A 21,238-nucleotide genomic window follows, 5' to 3' on the forward strand; every position below is an offset into this window, starting at 1 on the left:
CCTAGCTTTCTGTTCATGAGGGCTTAAGCCCCGAATCCAGCTCTGTGGGTAGCCTATGACTCAGGCTTGGCCAATGAAACACAATCCTGGGGCTTTTTGTCCGAAACCCTTTGCAGGACATGCTCTCTTTCTGCTGGTGTGGTTTAGCTAAAAGATTCTTGGAGTCATCTTTCCTACACAGGGAAGAACCTGCCTGAGAAGTAAGACCACACAGGAGAAAGTAGTTTGATCGGCTTCATCCAGTGATGCCTGAAGACAGATATCACCTAAAGTTTCTGAAGATTGTTTTTTTTTTTTTTTTTTTTTTTTTTTTTTTTTTTTTTTTTTTATAGCTTCAGCCAGTTTGAGTTAGATTTTATTCCTTTGCAACTGAGAAGGTTCTGCAAAGACCAACACACTCAGAATCCTCAGGAGTGGTAATAAAGTAGTGACACCCTACCCACTTCAAAATGTAAACGTGGTTTTATTTAATGCCTTTTATTTGTCACAAAGTACCACCTCCTCCCCAAGGTCCCTCGTCCTAGAAAACAAGATGGCAGCATAAGGCACGTGCACTGTCCACATGACATCAGGTTAGGTCATTAAAAACAAAAATAAGCGATAGTCTTCCCGACAGCCCCGAATCGCCTCCCTCACCAATTGTTGAAAAATGATTGTCCCCCCAAAGCACAACTTGGAGCAGAGTGCTTAAATTAGACCTGTGCACCACCCCACATGCCAGTTTAAAAAAACCAAACCAAACCAATGACTAAGGAAACCAACAACACAGGTACGAGAGCATAATACCGGAGTAATGAGATTTGTCCATAAATTAAAAAGAAAAACAAAAAACAAAAAACAAGCCTGTCCCCCTCTTCATCACCAGCCCTCCCCCAGATCAGCAATTCCTTGCTTTTGTTCTGTGAGTCTTGTAGAAAAGTCTGGACTCTCAGCCAGCCCTTTTCCCCAAAGTTAAATATTCCAAAACCACTGCTGGGTACTCTGCTTCTCAGGATCCGTGTTTGGATGGAAAGGCCAGCTTCTGAGGTGGTCACCAGACACGTCCTGTTGGCTGTAGGGACCCTGCCCAGTGTCCAGCATCTGGCGGGAGGAGGGAAGGTAAGGGGTCTGGGTGGGTGGAGGCACCTGTGATGGCAGGTGGCGATGCTGTGGGTTCTGCTATAAATACTCCAGCTCCAGGGCGTGCCTCAGTGCCTCCAGGTCGGCATGGCAGGATATCCGCCAGAAAGGCATGTTGTGCTGGAACACAGAACACCAGCCACAGGGTTAGTGACAGCCCCGCTCCGTGGCCCCCTGCAGCCCCCTGGATGCCGCACCCATAGTTAGAGGCTTATGAGACGTCAACTCGGGTCAGCAGAGCATGTGGGCATTTTCCAAACTGGGAGACACATAATGTCATCGGGCAAACTACCACCTGGCCGGTACCCACCAGTCTGGCCACCCCGGTTCTGTTCCCTCTGCACCTTTTCTGATTGGCTCATCCAGTGCTGCCAAGCAGCCTGTCTGAACCTCTTCCCTCCATTGGGACCAGTGAGGAAGCTATTCCTTTTTATACATTTGTTCTCAGTCCCTCTACTGTGTTTTCCGGAAAATAAGACCTAGCCAGACAATCAGCTCTAATGCATGTTTTGGAGCAAAAATTAATATAAGACCTGGTCTTATTTTACTATAAGACCCGGTGTAATATAATAAAATTATAACATAATATAATATAATACCGGGTCATGATAATTTTGCTCCAAAAGATGCATTCGAGCTGATTGTCCGGCTAGGTCTTATTTTCCGGGAAGCACGGTAGTTCAAGAAGCAAGTCTCGGCGAGGTGCTGGTGTGTCCTTAACCCTCCCTACCACCTGCTAATCTCCATCTGAACAGACAGGGCTGGACAGGCCACGGTGCACAGGATGACAATCAGGTTCTTTGTCACTTTTGTTTTTATCGTTTTCTTTATAGCAGCTGATGTCCACTCTGCGTTACTGCCATGGGATCAAGTTTTCAATTCTAAACAGAAGGGAGTTGTTTGAAAGGAATACATTACGTAGATGATAGTATAGGCTCTATACAGACACACCAAAAGCTTTGACTCGTGTAAGAAGTGGTGTATAACGTGGATCCTGGGAAGAAATCACTCAGATGGAGCGAAATTTGTGAACCATTTCCACAGCAGAAGCGTTAGCAGAGTGCCCTTCCCCAAGCTTTTTGCGGCCGTCATCAGTTGCGTGACCTTAGACAATTGACTCTGCTGCTTGTCTGTAAAATGGGGATAATATTTGCTTGTTACGACTGTTGCGGCTTCTTCCGGTACAGACACATGTACCAAGTGTTCAGTACATACGGCTGCTGTTGTGACTGTCTATGCACAAGGGACATAGCTATAGAAATCGAAGACAAAGCACGAAGGAGGCAGGGCAAACGGCTATGTATGGGGAGGGATGAATTTGGGTGTTTTCAGTAGTTTAAAAAATAATAAATAAGACTACATCATGAGGACTTCAAAAGTCATTCAGGTCGGTGTAAATAAAATGTCGTGGAAGCTGACAAGAGGAAGCAGCCTCCCTTTTGGTGGCAGAGAATGGGGTGCGGCTGGGACAGGTGTCCCAAAGGAAGAGAGGTGCGTGGGGACTGAGCCGTGAAGGATGAATGAGGATTTCATGGTTGGCGGGTGGCTGAAGGGAAGGACGTCCCAGCCAGGGCACCCCTGGGGGAGCCAAGGACATACAAAGGCGCATAGGGGAAGGTAACTTGAGAACACAACCGTGTGAAGTGGTTTTGACATGGGGTGTGTGTGTGTGTGTGTGTGTGTGTGTGTGTGTGTGTGTGTGTGATGTGGGGTGTCATGCGGGGTCTCAGCTCCCGCTCCCCCCACAAGAACACAGGATATGGTGAGGCCAAAAAGGAACACCCACGGAGCCATAGATAGGGGAGTCACACCACCATATTCTCACTGGCGGCTGGGCTGGAGACACAGGAAGCAGGAGCCACACTGTCCACAACCTGCTGTCCGCTTCTCTCTGCCAACTAACCTCACTTGCTAACTGCAATCCGCGCTTCCTAGGTCAGTCAGGGCAGTTACATCAGTGGCTAATGGCTAACCGGTAACAACTGATGGCCAACTAGTCACAGCTGACGGCCATCTACTACCCGAGTCAGCACCTTTCCACGTGAGGCCGAGAGCCTGGAAACTGCTCTGTGGGAGTCTCTCTCCACAGTGTGTGTGGGTGGAGGGGTGGGGGTGGGGAAAGGCTGGTTGAGTCAAGTTCCTGTGTGTCACGATGCAGAATTTGGATTTCATTGTGTAAGCCTGTGATACACAATGTTTTAAATAATAATCTTTTAAATAAACCGTTATTGAGTCAGACACTGTTTATTATCTCACTGAACCACCAAAACAAACAAACAAAAAACCCCAGAAACAAAAACATAAACATCTTTTTTCAAGTAGGGGATGACAGAGAGAACAGAAAATGGACTTAACCAAAGTTAAATTAGTGGCAAGCCAGAAAGAATCATAAAGAATACAATCATGAAGTGCCTACTATGTGCCATGTACTGTGCTAAACAACTCCCCAGGCATTACCCCATTTAATCTGATCAGTAACCCTCTGGGAGAGGCACTGTATGTATCTTATTTTACAGATGAGGAGACTGAGCCACAGAGAGGTCATGTCTGGCTCCAGAGAAGAAACCTGACTGTATATTTATCGCTGGAAAACCGAACCATCTGCTAAAGTTGTGGCCTGCCCAACAGCCATCCTCCCTTCCTGGCTTCCAGAACGCTGAGCTTGGCAGCGCCGTGCCCAGATGTAGGGGACGAGTTTTGATTGTCTGAGAGATATGACAATCCCAGCCCTGTGTGTCAGGGGTTTGTCCTGTATCCTTCCTGACTTGTGACCTGTTGAAGCCAACAAGAAAGTTGGCTGGGGGCTTCTGGGAAAGGTTTTCCTCCATGATTAGAGAGAAGCACCTGAAGAGAACTTCCTCCTTACTTTCCCGTCCTATTTGGATGCCATCATGTTAGTATGTGATGCCTGGAGCTATGGCAGACGTTTTGAGGTCAAGCCAGAAAACAAAAAGCCAAGGGTGCTTAGAAGGGTAGAGCAAAATGATGGAAAGGGGCTTGGTGAATTTCTGATCCACTGGAACATCTTAGGGTACACCTACTTCCAATCTTGTTTGATGAGTAAGTGGTAAGTCATCAATCCCTAGGTTTTCTGCAACCTGCTGCTAAGAGATGCAGAACCTCCTCAAGACAGTCATTGGCCTTAAATTATTTACTGAATGAAAAGAGAATTTGCGATAAACATATGGAGGCCCAGAGTTCTCGTGGTAATTCTGCTGCTGCGTGAGGTTCCATGCCCACTACCCAGGTGTCCTTTTGGTTTCCAGAGCACGCCAAACGCTTTCCTGCCTTGGTGCCTTTGTACTTATTACCCTGCCAACTCTGTACCACAATTTTTCATCTTCACCTTCCTGGTCTACGGGAGGCAGAATAATAGCCTCCCAAAGATGTCCACGTCCTAGGCCCTGCCACCTGTGGATATGTGACCTTACATGGTGAAAGGGATTTTGCAGATGTGATTAAAGAGTATCTTGACATGGGGACATTGTCCAGAGGGCTGGTGTGTCCCCAAGGGGCCTTCTGCACAGGTGACACACACTCATGAGCTGTCACTGGAGTCGTGGATAATAAATCCATAGACAAGAAATAAACAAGGTCATTTCATCTTATGGTCAGTGCTATGAAGGAAATAGCGTGGAGGGGGTGGAAGGCAGCCGGGGGGGAGGGTGTCTACTTTTGCTAGCTGGGTCAGGGAAGGCCTCTCTAGGGGTGCGGGGTGACATTTAAACAGGCCCCAGAGGATGAGAAGGAGGGAGCCATGCAAACATGTGGGGGGAGGTAGTTGAGGTAGCGGATAGCAAGTGCAAAGGCCCTGAGGTGGGTTCAACCTTGGAATGTCATGTTCACTGCTCCATCGCATAGCTCCGGGCACACAGTAGGTGCTCAAGAAATATTTGTGGGATGAATGAAAAGAGGAAGGGAGGGAGGTAGAGAGGGAAGGTGAGTTTCTCAAGCAAACTCTCTCTCTCTGTCTCTCTCTGTCTCTGTCTCTGTCTCTTTCTCTCCAGACTGTGGACTACTAGAACCAGTCTTCGACAGTTAGAATGTTCTCTTTTACTCAAGGAAAGCAGAATGCTATCCATCATGGGCAACAGCTGCCATCTGTGTAATGCCTTCCAGTTGCCCCAGCTCCCCCAACCCTCTCCTCACCAGCCAAGCCTTCCTTTCTTTGCAAAGATGGATTCTGGTCACCGCCTTGCCAATCCTTTCCCCCTTTAAAAAGTGTAATTCATTTTTCTGGGAGGAAATGAGTGAAGGTGGAAGAGAACGCCTCAGCTGCCTCCATCCCAGGCCTGATGGCTCCAGAGCACAGGTGGATTTATCACGTGTGGAGAGGTTGAGACAAATGACCCACTAAAATGGAGATATTAACAACACTGTCGGCTGAAACAGTCAAAGCCCCTTGTCCTATTGCCATATTTCAGGCTGCTCAGGTGTCTGGTGGTCTGGGCTAATGACTCCCATCCATCAGGCAGGGAGAGTTGCTGGTGCAGAGCGTTTCTAACTAATGGGCTGTGCTGCTGTTTCAGACACTGGCAGAGGTTTTGGGGGGAGCTCAGTGCATGAGGGGTGTGCCCTCGTCTTCTTTGGTGGACTCTGCTCTTGTCTGATCAACTCAGGGCTGTGGACTGTGTTTGAAACTCCTAAGTCCACCCCCTTCCTGCCAGGTGTTTGGAGCAAAACACACATCAGTTTGCATGTATCAGCTGTGCGACCTTTGGTAAATTAATTAACCTCTCTGAGTCTCAAATCCATCCTCCACAAAATGAAATGGAATGATACCCACTTTGCAGGGAGGTTTGAGGGTTAAGCAAAATGATGATGTTAGTAATAAAGTGGGTTAGGGCATGTGCCCCCCTAGTACCAGTCACAGCCAGCTGTGCCAGTCTCTGCCAGCTGCCCCCAACTTCCGTTCTCCCCTTCTCTCTCAGAAGCTCCCATTCTTTTTTTTTTTTTAAAGCTAAGCATATAGTGGCTGAGATAAAGGCTACATCTCCCAGCTACCTATGTAGCAAGGTGTGATCATGTGACTCAAATCTGGCCAATGGAACTCGAGCAGCAGTGATGTCCACCTATGGCGGCTGTGCCCTTAAAGGGAAGAGGTGCCTTACCCCACCCCCTTCCTGGTGGTTGGAGTATGACCTTGGGGGGGTGGGAGCCACCTTGGACTCTGTAGAAAGAATAGTACTGGGTCTGGCAGAGCAACAAGATGGAAGGGGCCTGGGTTCCTGGTGCTGGCATAGCAGTCCTGGTGGCTTGTGGACATTTTACACGAGAGACGAAACCTCTTTTGTTGAAGCCGCCATCTCTGGCAACACATACCCCACTCCACAGAACCTGGGCATCACTGGCCCTGTTGTGGCCCGCTGACCCAGCCCTGCCAGAGACCACGCCACCCACACCCTCAGCAACATGCGTCTCCCAGGGGCTCTGAGCAAACAAGAGGTTTGGGTGAGTTTTCCTGTTATGTGCAAATCAGCACTCATATTTCCTTTCTCTTCTGGCACCACAGGAGAGAGAACCCCCTCTCTTTCTTCCCCCAACCCCTTGGCCCCGAGGAGTAATAGTAACAGAGCTTTGGGTTATTGAGAGCACACCACGCACGGTTCCTCTGCTGGGTCCTATGTACATATTCTCAGCAGCCAGTGACAGATAAGGAAAGACAGCTCAGAGAGGGGGTGTCATCTGCTGAAGGCCACACAGCCGTAAATGGCAGAGCTAGGATATAGGGCAAAACTCCCCCCTTCTCCCGCTCTGGGTCGCATGTTTCTGTGGGAGCAGGACTGGCAGGGGTGAGGTGAGGAAGTTACCTAGGACACAAAATTTAATGAGGTACCTCCCTCGGTTCACCTTCCTGCTGGCACCGTCCAGGAGGTGACCCCAGACCAGCAGTTCTCAAAGGAGGAAAGGCCGCCCCTAGTGGTCACTGTGGAAATTGGTAACCGTGTGATTTTTGACTGTCATGATTTGGGGACCCTGCGGGAAGGGGTAGGTGTCCTGCCTCATCCCACACACCTTGGGCCTAAATGATTTTCGAATGTGCTGCCAGATAGTCAACCAAGTACAAAACTCGATCGTAATAACCTGAGCCTGGACTCTTACCTCCATCTTACACATAAATACAGAGTACCGTCGCATACAGAGTATGTTTTGCATGCTTTTAACAAAACCTGAATTTTCCAGGGGTGCACCTACTGGGTAAGTCAAGGGAAGACTGTATTTTGTTTTATTCAGAACCTTTCCATGAGCTGCTTAGCGGTTTGGAGAAGTCAGGTTACCGCCGCAGCACCTCACCTGGTTCATGAACGGGGAGGCTGTATACACTTGTGTCAGTCTGCGGTTGCCGGGTCACGTCCACAGCAATGGCAGTTTGGATGCGGGCATTGGAATTTTGTGCCCAAATGTTCACCTATTGAAGCCCACGTTCTTTTGAGTATAAATAACTTTCGCTCTATTTCTCTCTGATATCACCATAGACACAGACAGTATGGACAGTATGGTTAGACGTAGCTTATACTATCCAACCATATTTCATTTCAGGACAATGAAGGGGTCATTTTAAAACATCTGCTACCTCTCCGGCTGGGGGGAAGGCGGGTATATGGCATGGGCTGCTCCACGGCTGTCTCTGTCATTCTCCAGGTAAGAAACAGGGCAGGCACAAGACCCCAGGCCTAAACTGTTCTCCAGTCCAACTTCGATATAAGCAAAGCATAGTTGGATGTGGTCATAGGCTTAGGGCGAAGGGTTGAACTATATCTGAACTTGCAGGAGGGTAGAGGGGCTCTGGATGCCCCCTGGGGCCCTGGCAGTGGGCTTCAGGAAGCCGAGTAGACATGACCAGGCACGGTGTTTCTGGAACCCCAGGAATTCATGTGATAATTCATATGAATCATGCCACTGTTTGGCCATATCCTTGTGTATTGCCTCTATTACTACAATTCACTTAATATTTTCCCCTCTAAATCACTTTATTTTTAAAGTTAAAAATATATGCCTTAAGAAGAAGAGCTCAGAGTAAAAGCAGAAGTGCTCCCAAGGGCCCCAGGTCCTCTCTGACCTCAGCTCCCACCACTCCCGACTCGCGGGTTCACCTCTGTGGCCACACTGGCTCCCTGCTGGAAGCTCCTGCCTTCAGACTTTTGAACTTCTTGGCATGCCCTCCCTCTGATATCCACTAGGCTTACTCCTCCTCCTCTTCCCTCTTCCTGCCTTTGCTCAGATGTCACCTCGCATGGAGGCCTGCCTTGACTACTTCCTACACTTGCAACCTGCCCTGCCCCCAAGTCTGCCCCCCACCCCCCGTACCGTTCTTTACACTAGTTTCCCCCAAAGCTCTGCTCACCAGCTGACACTCATGTTACACTTATGTGTTTATTGCCTGTCATCAGGCTGTGAGCTGAGTGATAGGGGAGGGCCCTACCTATTCTGCTCACAGCAGGATCCCCAGTTCCTGCAACAGTGGCTGGCACACAGTAGGTGCTCAGCTAATGGAGCTTACACACTAGCTGGTGGATCTGTGATTAAGCCACCAATCACAGAGGTGATCCTTTCATCACAAGAGGGGACAATGTCCTGAAGAAAGAGTAAGGACAGCTGGGGCAAGGGGAGGAGCCTTTCCCGTGGATAGAACAGAACATGTAAAGCCTTCTAAGCTCCCCTCTCCTGAGCCCCACTCTCAGAGCTTAGGGACCTTCCCACTTCTTATGGGTTCCGCCCACTGAGACCCTAAACATTTTTGCATTTCCTTAAATTTGTTGCTGGGAAGGCCGGGGGAAACCAGGTCCCCCAAATTAAGCTCTGTGACATTAACAATCCACCCCCAGGCCTCTGGGTGGGGGGTGGCAGGCTCTCTGGGATGCTGTTGACAGGTCCAGACCCAGGACTTTGGCAGCTGTTTCTTTTCCAAGAACAGAGCTGCAGCCCCCAGAACTCCCTGCTCCCCTCCTCATGGGCCTGAGATCACAAATGCAGGACTTTCTTTTTCATTAGCTTAATGCTGTCTTTATTAACTGGGAAGGGTTCCTGGAACATATGATTAGTAAGTATTAAATAAAACACACACACACACACACACACACACACACACACACACACACACCAGGCCCCCACCAGGCTGCCCAGTTTCTGGGTTCCCGAGCAGTTGTCCCAGAAACAATCAGGGGTGGCAGCCAAGCATAGAGCGGGATTTACAGAAGGAAATGACTGAGGCTGCCGTGTGATGTGCAAACGGGAATGGACCAGCAAGTGCAGAGCCTGGGAAGGGGGGACCCAGCCAGTGACAGGCGGTGGAGAGGAGTCCGTGTGTTGAGGCCTGGAAACCACAGGGAGACTCAGGAGAGGAGAAGCAGCCCGAGACGAAAGACGGAAAACGGAATAAGTACCTTTTTTGCTCCCTGCTCCTCTTCGACCCCGTCACCAATCACGATGTAGACGGCTTTCCTGCCGAATCGCTGCATTATCCTCTCGAAGCAGCTCTCCTTCCCTGTACGTACGGGAGAAGGGAAGAAAGACAAGACGCTCGATGAGGACCAGGAATGTGGTGAATAATGACCGCGAATGCAGTGGCTGCTGTGTGCAGCCGTCCTCCTAAGGGCCAGGTATTAGTCCTTTCAGCCGCCAGCACACTTCTGAGGGTCACGCTGCTGTCATCCCCACGTGACAGATGACAGAGAAGTGAAGAGGCCTGCGCAGGGTGACACAGCAGGGGGGAAGCAGGCTCCAGAAGCTGTGCAGTTGTCTGGGGTAGCAGTGACTGACCCTTTTACAGCTGCAGACACGAGGCTGAGTGGTGAGGGCGACTTGCCCAGGATCCCAGTTAGGAAGCAGAGGTGTGGGCACTCACAGGTCCACCTGGATATCCACCTCTCCGTATTCTCCTTCTTCCCACTGTCTGGGCAGCAGCATAGATCCAGACATACTGGATTCAGATCTTAGTTCATCCTGACCGTGTCAGCAAGTTTCGGAACCATAACAATAATGAAAATAGCAACAACAGCAGCAGTAATCGTCATAGCTGTCACTCTCTGAGTTGACTACACACTAGGCTCTCTGCTAAGCACTCCACCCACATCAGGATTTCTCAGCTTTGATGTCATTACCATTTGGGGCCGGAAACTTCTTCGCTGTGCAGGCTGCCCCACGCATTGCAGGATGTTTAGCGGCATCCCTAGTCTCTACCCACTAGATGCCAGTAGCGACTCTTCCAGTTGTGAAAATGAAACATGTCTCCAGATGTTCCCAGATGTCCCGTAGGAGGCAAATTACTCAGCCCCCTCCCCGCTTTGTCACATGTTGGGAACCACTGACTTACATTAGTTCATTTAACTAACAAAGCAATCCTTATGAAATTGGAATCAATAAAGATAAAGAAACTGAGGCTCAGTGTTACGAAGTGTCTTGAAGGTGAGGGATGTGGTAGGCGGAGGAGTTATAATAATCGTAAGATAGCTTCTATTTTTGAGCACTTGTGCTCTGCTCAGTGTTTCACAGGCACTATTATTTATCATATGCCGGGAGGTACTGTGATCACCCATTTTACAGACTGGGAAGCTGAGGCACAGAGAAGTGAGGTCACTTGCCTTAGGGCACCCAGCTAGCAAGCACAGAGCCAGGACTCGAACTCAGACTGCCTGCCTCAAGCGCGTGAGCTCTGAAGTCCTCCGTCGTACCGCTCTAGTAGCCACCACCTCTGTTGCAGACCGTTTCCTGCTCGGTGGGAGCAGAGGCGGGGTCAAAGCAGAGGATCATAGCTGTCTTCTGAGTTAACAGAATCACACACCCCAGCCCTTTGCCACACCACTTTGCAGTGGTTCGCACTAGAGTAGGAGCCTCTTCCCCACCCCATTGATAGTGCATTGGCCATGTGACCTATTTTGACCAATGGAACGTTAGGGACCCGCCATGAGAAATGGGCATGGGTGGTTTGGCTTGACCTCCTTCACCTCTGCCATCTGTCATGAGAATGTGCCCCTGGATGGCTGCCAGTCTCGTAACAAGGAAACAACGTGGAACAGACCAGAACCTGGAGTTAAGGCCGGCAGAGCCACAGCTGACTCACAAACCAAAGAGTGAGAAATAAAAGCTGGTTGCTGTCAGCCACTGAGTGTTGAGATGTTTGTTATGCAGCATTATCAGAGCAGGAAACTGACTATTGAAAAAATATGAATTTTTAGTTAAAACAGGGAGCTAGAGCTGGGAGATGTAGTCCATAGCTGAGTGACTGTGAGCGCTCAGGAATTCTGTTACTGGGGAAAAGAGGAAAACAAATTCCTTGACTAGTTCCAGGTCTTTGAACTTTAGGCTCCCCAGTGGGAAACAAGAGTCATGCCACCACTTCCCTGATGGCATTTGATTCCTCCGACATAGAGGTCCCATTGTAGAATCTCTAATGGCCATTTGGGGCCTGAATTTAACATTAAAGGCATTTTAGACAATGTTCAGGCTCTAATAAAGGCAAAATTGCTCTAAGAACACTCTTCTAAAGTACTATAAATTCGTTTCTTGCTCCAGAATAAAACAAGGATAAACAATTTCTAATTAAAAACATCTTAGCTAACTAGATTTATTTTGCATTATTAGGCATTTTTAGGTGATATAAGAATAAAAAAATGTCAGCTCCCTCCACTTAAAAAAAATAAACCAACCAGGATTACCTGCCCTGATGATAAATGATGCTGTTTATTTCTAGTTACTAAATTGTATTATCTCATAAAAGCTCTGAGCATAAGGCTTGTTTTCTTTATTAGTAAGGGAGATAAACAAATGTTAGAGAGGTGTTAAAGCAGGCTGCCACCAAGTGGAGATTCGCTCCTTAAAAGAGAACAAAAAAACCCAATTTTCTCTCTATGTGGTTCAAGGTTAAATTCGAGGTAATTTGATGACTTGTACCACCTAAATTAAAATCCCCTTATGTACCAGGCTGTGGTGGTAACTGTTTTCCTCTTCTTTCTTAGTAACAGAATTCCATGAGTTTTACCTGTGTTTACCGTCACTCAGCTATGGACTACATTTCCCAGCTTCCCTTGCAACCACTTGTGGCCACAGATTAAGACGGGAAATAGGAGGTGAGCAGAAGTACTGTGCATTCCTTTTGAGTTGTGGCTTTAAAATATTGGACACGCATTACTCCTTCCTCTTTCCCTCTTTCCCATAGGCTGGAATGCTGATGTGGCAGGACCCTGATTTGACCACACATAATAAAACTACAAGGGATGGTGGGAAATAAAATTGGAAGCACCTGAGTTCCTGGGTGAGTATAAGGAGAGGGTGACCCCTCCATCCTAGATTACCTTCTGGTCTGTTGACAAGGTAGAGAGAAATAAGCTTTGACTGTGATGTAAACCCTTGCATTTGGGGTGTGTGTGTTAGACCAGCTTTGCAAGTATCCTAATACACACACTAGGGAAAACTGAGGTCCTAACCAATTTCCCTTGGTTCAAACAAGCAGGTTGTGAGGGTTGTTTTGGGACTGAGTCATGCCTGTGGACAAGTTCTTGAACTTCCCCAGTGCCGTTTTCCTTACACTTTCCATGCCCACGTCAGGATGAAATGCCAACCTCACCCTCCCTCCCCGCGTCACCTGAGGTCTGGGCTCCCCTACCTGTCTTGGTTGCACTGTAGATGTTCTCAATAGGAAACACGGAGCCCAGTCCATACAGCAGGACTTTGGCCAGAGCAGGAATTAGTTGAGTGGTGGTGACCAGCACATTGACACAGTTGGGCCTGAGGACAAAGGAGACTGGGGATCAGAACTCCAGGGGACCACAGGCCAGGCCTCCTGACCCTGTGGCACGAGCCTGGAGCCGGCAAAGAATTCAGGTGGGGTTTGGAGGCTCTGGCTAAGTCATCTTCAGGTGAGGGTAGGGCCCAAGGATTCTCCAGCTGCTTTTCTCTTTTAAGCCTCAAGCTGCCTGACATGTTGAAATGTAATGTGAGTGTAACACTTTCTTATTTAAAAAGCAAATGTTTGTTGCAAGTGCCACACTCTTAAATAGCTGTGGGAGCCTATCCGTAATGTAAATGAGTGATATGGAACAAGTGAAGGGTGTCAGGGACAGGTGGGGACTGGGGTTAAACGGGAGGGCACATGCCAGTTCTGATCCTCTGAGAGAGCCCAGAAACCGGGAGCTATGGACTAACTTTCTCAGTCTCGGGGACAAAGTATCCAACAAAACACGTCATTGGGACAGATGCAGCTCATGGGCTGCCATTTTGTAACCGTTCATGTGTTGGGTCAGATTGGGTCACCAGGGGAGTAATTTGTTCTCTGGCCCAGATGATCTTATTTAAGAGCAAGAGGCAATTTATCGGGAGGCTTAGAATGAAACTGGACTATCCTTCCCTCACGTAAATGACTGTGACGCTCTCTGAAACGGTTTTCAGAGGGGGATGTTGTGATTGGTGGGTGGATGGGACCAGATGGACCTGCGTACAAAGGCCTTTAGCTCCGCTGGGTCCTAAGTCACTGAGGGTGTTTGCTCAGTGATGGCACAAGGTGTCCAGGGTGGTTTGCACACCTCAGCTTTATCAAACCTCTGCACAGTGTGCAAGTAAAAATTTGGAGAGTCCTATTCCCTCAAGGGTGGAAATGGGGGAGCCACCACCCTAGAATGGGAGAAAGTTCAGTGGCGCAAAGGAAAATGAGGGCTCCCACTTACCGGGAATTGATGAGGTTTAGTGCCTTCAGGGAGTGGGTCAGCCAGAGGTCGGTCAGGGCTTCCAGCTCAGCTCTGAGCTGCAGCCAGGTCTCTCTTTTGGGAGCGCCTATCAAGCCTATGGATAACAGAAATAAAGACGTGGTAGCTATCGTGTTAGAAAGGTCTGGGAGAGGGTAGGGTTTGGAAAGGAGTGTCTAACTACTGTACTTTGAGGTTTCAAATCAGGGTCAACTTCAATCCAGTGATCTTAATCTTATTTGGGGATTGATTGATTGATCAATCCATCTCTTGATTGATCCATTCACTCATCCATCCACCCACCCATAATCCACCCATCCATCCATCCATCTATCCATCCACTCACCCATAATCCACCTATCCATCCATCCATCCATCCATCCAACAAAAAATTCAGAAGGGCCTGCTACATGGTCAATATTGTGAGAGGCACATAACATGCCAATTATAGAGCTTATACTGTTCCAATGGAGACAAAAATTAATAAAATAGAAACTAATAATGACTAACATTTATTGTGTGCTTACTGTGTGCAGGGCCCTGTGCTTCTAACATGACTTATTTAACTTCATTCTCACAGCGACCCTGGAGGTGAACACTCTTTATTTATTTATTTTAACATTGAGATATAATGACATATATGTTTCTAAACCTGACTGTCATTCTCTCAGCCATCAGGGCCCTGAAGGTAAAGCTCCGACTCGATACCCATGACCCTGCCTCTACTTATTTGCCAATGTCATCTCTTGCTATTGCATGGATGTCCTTCTGTTCCAGCCCTCGTGGCCTCCTCTTTGTTCCTGGAAACACCATGTATGTATGTTCCTGCCTCAGGACCTTTGCATACCTCAGTTTCTAACCCAGACTAATCTGATCTTACCTCTCCTTGTTTCCCTGCCTAAATTCCCCACCAGTGTCATGTGTTCTGGAAGGCCTAGTGTGGTCAGTTCGTTCTATTTTATACTCTCCCAACACACTGTACCTTTTTTTCATAGCACTCCTCACGACTCTAATTGAAAACGTATCCATGTGGTTATGCGTTTGCTGGCTGCCTTGGTCATTAGACTGTGCGCTCTATGAGGGCAGGAACCAAGGCGGTACGGGTCAGTACCGAGCACCAGGCCCTATAGGAGGGGCTGGCACATGGCTGGTGCTGAGTCCGTGTTTGTCGAAGGAAGACTGAATTTCCTGGGACCAAGTGCTGCCTTGTGTCTGTGCTATTTAGACATCATCTTCTGCACATGGAAGAACTCCGCTGTGCGAACTCCTCCCGTCACCTACAAGGCCTGGCACGATCTGGGCACCGCCACCTCTCTCATCTCCTCCTCTACTAGGTGCCCCCTCGCTCCAGCCGCACTGGTCTTTTTCATCTTCCTGAAAAGCATCAAATTCCTTTGTTCATGGGGTTTTTCATTTGCTATTTATGGTAGACACTGCTAGACTCTTTAGCAATTAATAAAAACATAAAGAAAGCCTTCTTAGTAATAAGGACCCTGATTGTTAGCTGAGTGCACGGCTGCCAGGCTAAAAGGCTGCATTCCTCAGGGTCAATCCCGGCCCTCACCAGGCTAGTTCTGTGATGCAGGGGGAGGTGGGGGGAGGAGGTAGCAGAGACTACAAGGGGGAGGGGAAAAAGAGGGGTGCCCACGGGCATTCTGCTAGCTGTGAGCTCCCCATCTGTTGACACATTGGGCAATTTCTCCTTGGTTTATGGGAATGCAAAGCAGCCTGACAGAAGCCCTGGGCATTTCCTGGGGCTTTAACCTGGATGGGGAGCTGATGGCCTCTATTGCTGACTCCATTTCTATCTCCCCTACCCCAAGCACACCTGCTCCCCCACTTTCTCCATGAAGGGGTGGGTGAGCCTGTAGGGCTTACCCTCAAGCTCTCTGCTTCACTCCTGTAGTCAACAGATTTGGATGTGAGAGGCCACAGAGTGTGGGCAGAGGTGGTGGAGTGGCCGACCTGGGACTCCACCGTGGCTCTGCTGCCTGGGCTGTGTGATGCTGGGCAGGTTCCTTAACCTCTCTGATCTTAGTTTCCACCTTCACACAACACTGATGATAAAAGTGTTTACTTTATAGGGATTTTGTGAAGAGCAAAGAATCTATTAGATGACATGTCTACAAAATAAAGTCTGGCATACAGTAAGCGCTCATAAACATTAGTTGTTGCAGCACTGCATTAGTCTGTAGCCACGGACAAGATGGAAACATCCGTCCCAAGGAAGTGCTGGTCTGTTGGGGAAAGCAGAAGACAAAGGAGAATCCAAAAGACTCCAGAGCAAAAGTGAAAGGATAGTGATAAATGCTACCATTTATTGAGTGCCTGCTACACACCAGGCATGGAGACATGCCTTTTGTATGAATCAACAACAAACCTCTCCATCATCCAGGAACACAGAACCATCCTTAGCCCCATTCCATAGACCTAGGAACTGCGGCTCAGAGACATTATGTATTTTACCTAAGGTCACATAGCTAGAAAGCATCAGTTCTGGGACTGAAAGTGGATTCTGTCCAGTTTGAGGCCCTAAATTCTTCCCGGAACTCTTGGGGGGTGGACGGAAGGAGCCCTTGAAGCTTTTGGAGTCAAGGTGTATATGGCAGATACTATTAGCTACCTACTCAAACCTTTTTCCCTCTATGGGCCAATAGCTGGTTCCAGATATTGGGACAATCTAAAATACCCCAAATGCCTCCTGGGGGGAGGGAGTATCACCTCGTGTTAAGAACGACTGGCCTAGAGAATTCCTAGAGAAATAGTGACCTAGGGCCTGGCTACTGCCGAGCCAACCAACCGTGCCCCGGTCCCCTCCAGACTTCTTGTTCAGTGCAATAAAGCAGTGCGCTCCGGCTACCGACGCCGGCAGCTCTCAGCGCGGCTGCACGTTAGAATCACCCAGGGAACTGTGCATTCTGATGCCCAGGCTGCAGCCAGACCAAGAAAGTCAGATCACAGATGCCTCAGGTGTGCCCAAATGAGCCAAGTTTGAGAACCAGTGGCTTCCAGTGCTTCTTTCATTTTGATGTTTCCACCGATGACCTGGGGGGTCTTGTGATCTTACAAGCACCCGGGGGACACTCATGCAGCAGGTCCACGGACCCCAGTCCGAGCACGAGGGCTGGAGCCACTGGTCCCCAAACTCCAGCGAGTGTCAATCACCCAGAGGGGGTGTTAAAACCCAGATATCCAGGCCCGCCCCGGAGCTTCCGAGAACCTACACTTCTAACAAGTCTCCAGGTGCCACTGGTTGATGCTGCTGGCCCAAGGAGCACGCTGTGAGACCCCCGGTTGTGATCAGACCCCATGCCACCCCCGCCATTGGTAGGCTGAGTAATCTCTAGCAACGTGCATCGCCCCCAACACGAGTGCCCTCGCCCAGAGCATGTCATGAGGACTCCGTTGAGTGAGCGGCTGTCTTTAACCCTCTCAGAACAGTGCCTGGCACAGAGCAGGTGCGCTGTAAGTGACAGCGTCCATCCTGGATGAATTTCCCTTGGTCCAGGAGGCAGCCCGAGCTCGGGCACACCCGGGACCCCCAGGGACAGCCCACTCACTCACCGCCCACGTTGTTCTTGTAGGTGTTGTACATCTCCTTGACCCGCCGGTAACGGAAGGCCAGCTTCCTCATCCAGTCCACGCCACCGTGGACGCCGGAGCCCAGGCACAGGTTGGCTCCTGGGGCCGAACTGTGGAAGCCATCGGCGGAGAAGTTGTACGTGCTGGGGACGGGGACAGGAGAGGAGAAGAGGCAGTGTTAGTGTGGGGCTCTTCACAGGGGGTGGGAGGGGGCTTAGGGTATCCACAACCCCGAGTGTGCAAGGGTGCTGCGTGCGTGTGAATTCCGGGAGGGGCAGGACCACAGCCCTTACTGGCTTCTCTAAGAATGGTGGCACCTTTTGCACTTGCCTAATCAGTGTCCATTTCCCTTTCTTTTGGTATCAAACAGCATGTCTGCTTTCTTTTATGGAGAACTATCCTGCCCCCCACCAGCAGTGGCCAAGCTAGGGAAAGCCTCTCTCTCTCTCCCTTTATAATTTGAGGCTAGAAGAGAATTCCAAAAAAAATGGCTGGATTTGGATTGGGTTCATCCTAACAGAAGAGCGCAGGAGAAAACCTCATTTTGTTCCTGCTCCTTTGACCCAAAATCTGCCCCGCTTCCCCTCCTTTCTAAGGCCTGGCTGTTGACTCTTTCTTCCCATTCTGCAAGCATCTCCATATCTTGCTACAGACATTCCCTATTTTAATTTATTTTTAATTAGGCAGAGTCGAATGCTGGTGCTTGGCACATATAACCCTCCACCCCCACAAAGCACGCTGGGCTAAGAAGTTCTACTCGTGGATTAGAGACAAGACAGAACGTCCTACAAAGTTAACGACAAAAGTGGCAGCTAGGGACCAGAAGGGGAAAGTGTGGGCGATTCACCACCTACAGCAACTGCAGTGTGAGGATGGAAACCCCAGCTCTCCAGGTTACCCCATTGTGTTTCCCACCACCATTTTGTAAGTTTTCAAAACCGCAGCCGTCATGCTTACACCATGATGTCGCAAGGAAAAGCCAGAGTGTGACAAGGGGTGTGTGTGTGCAGTTTGACCAGAAGCTTCTAAGACAAACATGAAAGTCTCTTCAGAGAGAAAAAGAGTGCAATGAAACAGGTCAATATGGTGCCATGGTGTCTCAGGGTGCGGGTTTGGCTGACCTTTTTTCTCTTTGTACTATATTGCTGGATTTTCTATGATGAGTTTAAGAATGGAAAAAGAAAGGCATTTTGTTTTTTAAAAAGATGCAGCACAACAGGAATGAAACAACATTTGGAAATTGCATCTTAAGTACTTCCAATTTCACACCACTGCTACGGCAGAGATAAAAAGGAAGTTGAAAGGGGTGAAGTGAGTGCCAGAACACAGCATGATGTGACATGCTGCCGTCCCCCACGAAGCTTGTGGCTCAGCCGTACTCTGAGCAGAGGCCAGGCCTCTGTGCAGGGATGGAAAACTTCTCAGGGAAGAGGCAGGGGTGGGGACAGCACAAACCCTGCAGGAGCCACAGCAATGCCGTGGGCGATGTCTCAAACTCAACAGCAAATCTGACCATGAGGGGCTCCCGGGGGCAGACAGGCCAGGGGCACACTGGTCCCTGAAACTTAATCTCAGAGTCCTCCAATGTACACTCTGGTGTTCCCTCCATAGCAGGTTGTGTGGACAGTTGGTGAGACACCAACTGATTGACAGGAGTTGTTTTTTAGACATCTTTAAATTCTTGCCCATCAACAGACAAGAATACTCATATACACACATGTATGTCCATACAAACATATACATACACACATGCCCGAATACACACACATTCGCCCATGTCGTTTTTCACAGTATTTGTGTGAGTGTGTATAAAATTGGAAGCAAGAAAGTCATAATGTCAGAAAATAGTCTGAGATGCTGGGAAAATGGGTGATTATCCCCCCTGCTTTTTACTGAATTGCTCAAAATTTAAAAGACCCCTGGAGAACACAACATGACTGTTCTCATAACTTGTTTGCACATAAACGTCCTCTTCCCCACGAAAGATGTCAATGGGTTTATTTATTACAGACACATTGCTTCTTCTTCCTTCTCAGTTCTCCCCTTGGGTGGTGGTGACCAGGGGCTAAAGCTAAATGAAATATTCCCAATGAGTGAAAGGGAGCAGATCACATCTAACCATGGGGGCAGAGAGGCAAGGAGCCATTTATCAAGGACTCACTCTGTGCCGCACACTTTTCCAGCACGTTCCTACCCCAATGAGGAAGGGGCTATATGACTTTATCCCCTCACAGTCGCTTGGTTCCAGAACCTACATTTTCAATAGCCCTGTGGTCCTTCCTCTCTACTTTAAAGGTTCCCATCTTGCTAGATAATTTATTCTCTCTCTCTCTCTTTTTTTTTAAAGAAACTGTTTCTTTTCCATCAACCTTGTTCCTGTTGAAGCGTCTGTGGAAGAACAGCTTAAGACCCCTCAGGGGTTTTTCCTGCCCATTCAGCGGCCTGAGCAGTGGGGGCTGCAGGCTGAGCACCTCCGTCCCTGGCACGGAGCTGCTGGACAGGCACGGAGGGGACCTGTGCCTGTGACTCAGGCTGAGCAGCAGTGAACTTGGGAGCTGGAGCAGTCTGTCCACCCTGACATTACAACATGGTCGCAGCCTTTTCAGCAGCGGTCTGCTCTTCCTTTTCAGGATCTCTGTAGAAACAGAGATCAAGCGTGACCTCCCACGGGTGTTCACAGGAGATGGGGCCACACATGCACAGAATTTCCCGGGCCAGCACCCCCACCTAAGACCCGCTGAGAGAGTTCCCTTGTTGTGCAGATGGCAGTGTCCACATAGTACAGGGGAGAGTCTGTGTGACACAGAGCAGTGGTGGGCAGGTTAACATAAGATGCCTCCCTAAGTGGCTGATGGTCAGCGCTGGGACCTGAAACTCCGAAGGCTCGGCTCCTGGAAGGCTGTCTGCCTCTGGTTAGCGAAGCTGGCAGGAGTGAAGAGGTCAGCAGCAGAGGCGGCCCTGGTGGTGGCAGCACAGCTCACCGGCTGGTATTCGCCGGCTATGACACTGACCCGGGTTTTCAGTGGCAGCACTGGTACGAGCTGCCCACAGAAGCTCCTCCCAGAGTCTCTTCAGATTTATGATGCACATGCCGTCACTCTTCCATTTGTAGATGACTGTTCCATTTGGAAGTCCAGGTAGGTGCCACCTAACTGAGTTCTTGCTGCAAGGAATTCAAGGACATTGTCCTCCTTCATCGAGGGTTCTGGACAGTGTGAAAGTTTCCCTTTCAGTTCTGACAGGAACCCAGAATAAGGCTATACGGACATGTCTCCAAGTAGTATGGAAAGGCTAGGTAATTTATTCTTGAGAAAGAACACTGATGAAACTCAGAGGATACCCTGGGGAGCTGCCTGGATGTTCATGAATCCTGCTTCCCTACTTGCCAGCTGTGTGAGGTTGGGCTGGTTACCTAACTTCTCTGTGCCTCCCATTCCCTGATGGTAAAATGGGGATGATGATAAGAACACCAGTCTTAGGGTTACTATGAAGATGCAGTGAGTTAATCCACGTAAAGCATCTGGAACAGGGCATGGCAGAACCTAAGGGCCTTACCAAGATTGGTTTCTATTGTTAACTGAGAAAAGCAACAAAATGAAACAAACGAAAACCAAGGGGCACTGATGCTTGGTGCCTAGCACATAGTAGGTACTCAATAAATAGTTCTTGAATGAATCAATGGGGAATTTGGTTTCAGGGCGGGGGAGACACCCTTGGATTGTGGATTCTTAAACAGCTCAGCATGAAGAACAATGCTTTCAATTCCAATCCAGACAGCTACGTACGGAGGATACTTTATTAAAACGAAACCCTGGCTGCTCATTGCCTTGAAAGGGAGAGTGGTTCTCAGTGATGACTTC

At 49.0% G+C, this 21,238-nt stretch overlaps 1 protein-coding gene across 1 annotated transcript in view; it reads right to left on the reverse strand.

Annotated features, from left to right (window-relative positions):
- Positions 1-438: 438 nt before the first annotated feature.
- EYA2 (EYA transcriptional coactivator and phosphatase 2) overlaps positions 439-21,238 on the reverse strand; it is a 224,478-nt gene continuing 203,678 nt past the window's right edge. The window contains exons 12-16 of the mRNA XM_081033652.1: positions 17,361-17,521; positions 13,779-13,893; positions 12,722-12,843; positions 9,504-9,604; positions 439-1,239 (exon numbers count right to left, since the gene is read on the reverse strand). Coding sequence (XP_080889778.1) covers positions 1,159-1,239; positions 9,504-9,604; positions 12,722-12,843; positions 13,779-13,893; positions 17,361-17,521 — 580 coding nt within the window. The 3' untranslated portion in view covers positions 439-1,158. The remainder of the gene's footprint in view (positions 1,240-9,503; positions 9,605-12,721; positions 12,844-13,778; positions 13,894-17,360; positions 17,522-21,238) is intronic.

Source organism: Rhinolophus hipposideros, assembly GCF_964194185.1.
Source record: "Rhinolophus hipposideros genome assembly, chromosome: 22".
In the NCBI taxonomy this organism is placed as follows: domain Eukaryota; kingdom Metazoa; phylum Chordata; class Mammalia; order Chiroptera; family Rhinolophidae; genus Rhinolophus; species Rhinolophus hipposideros.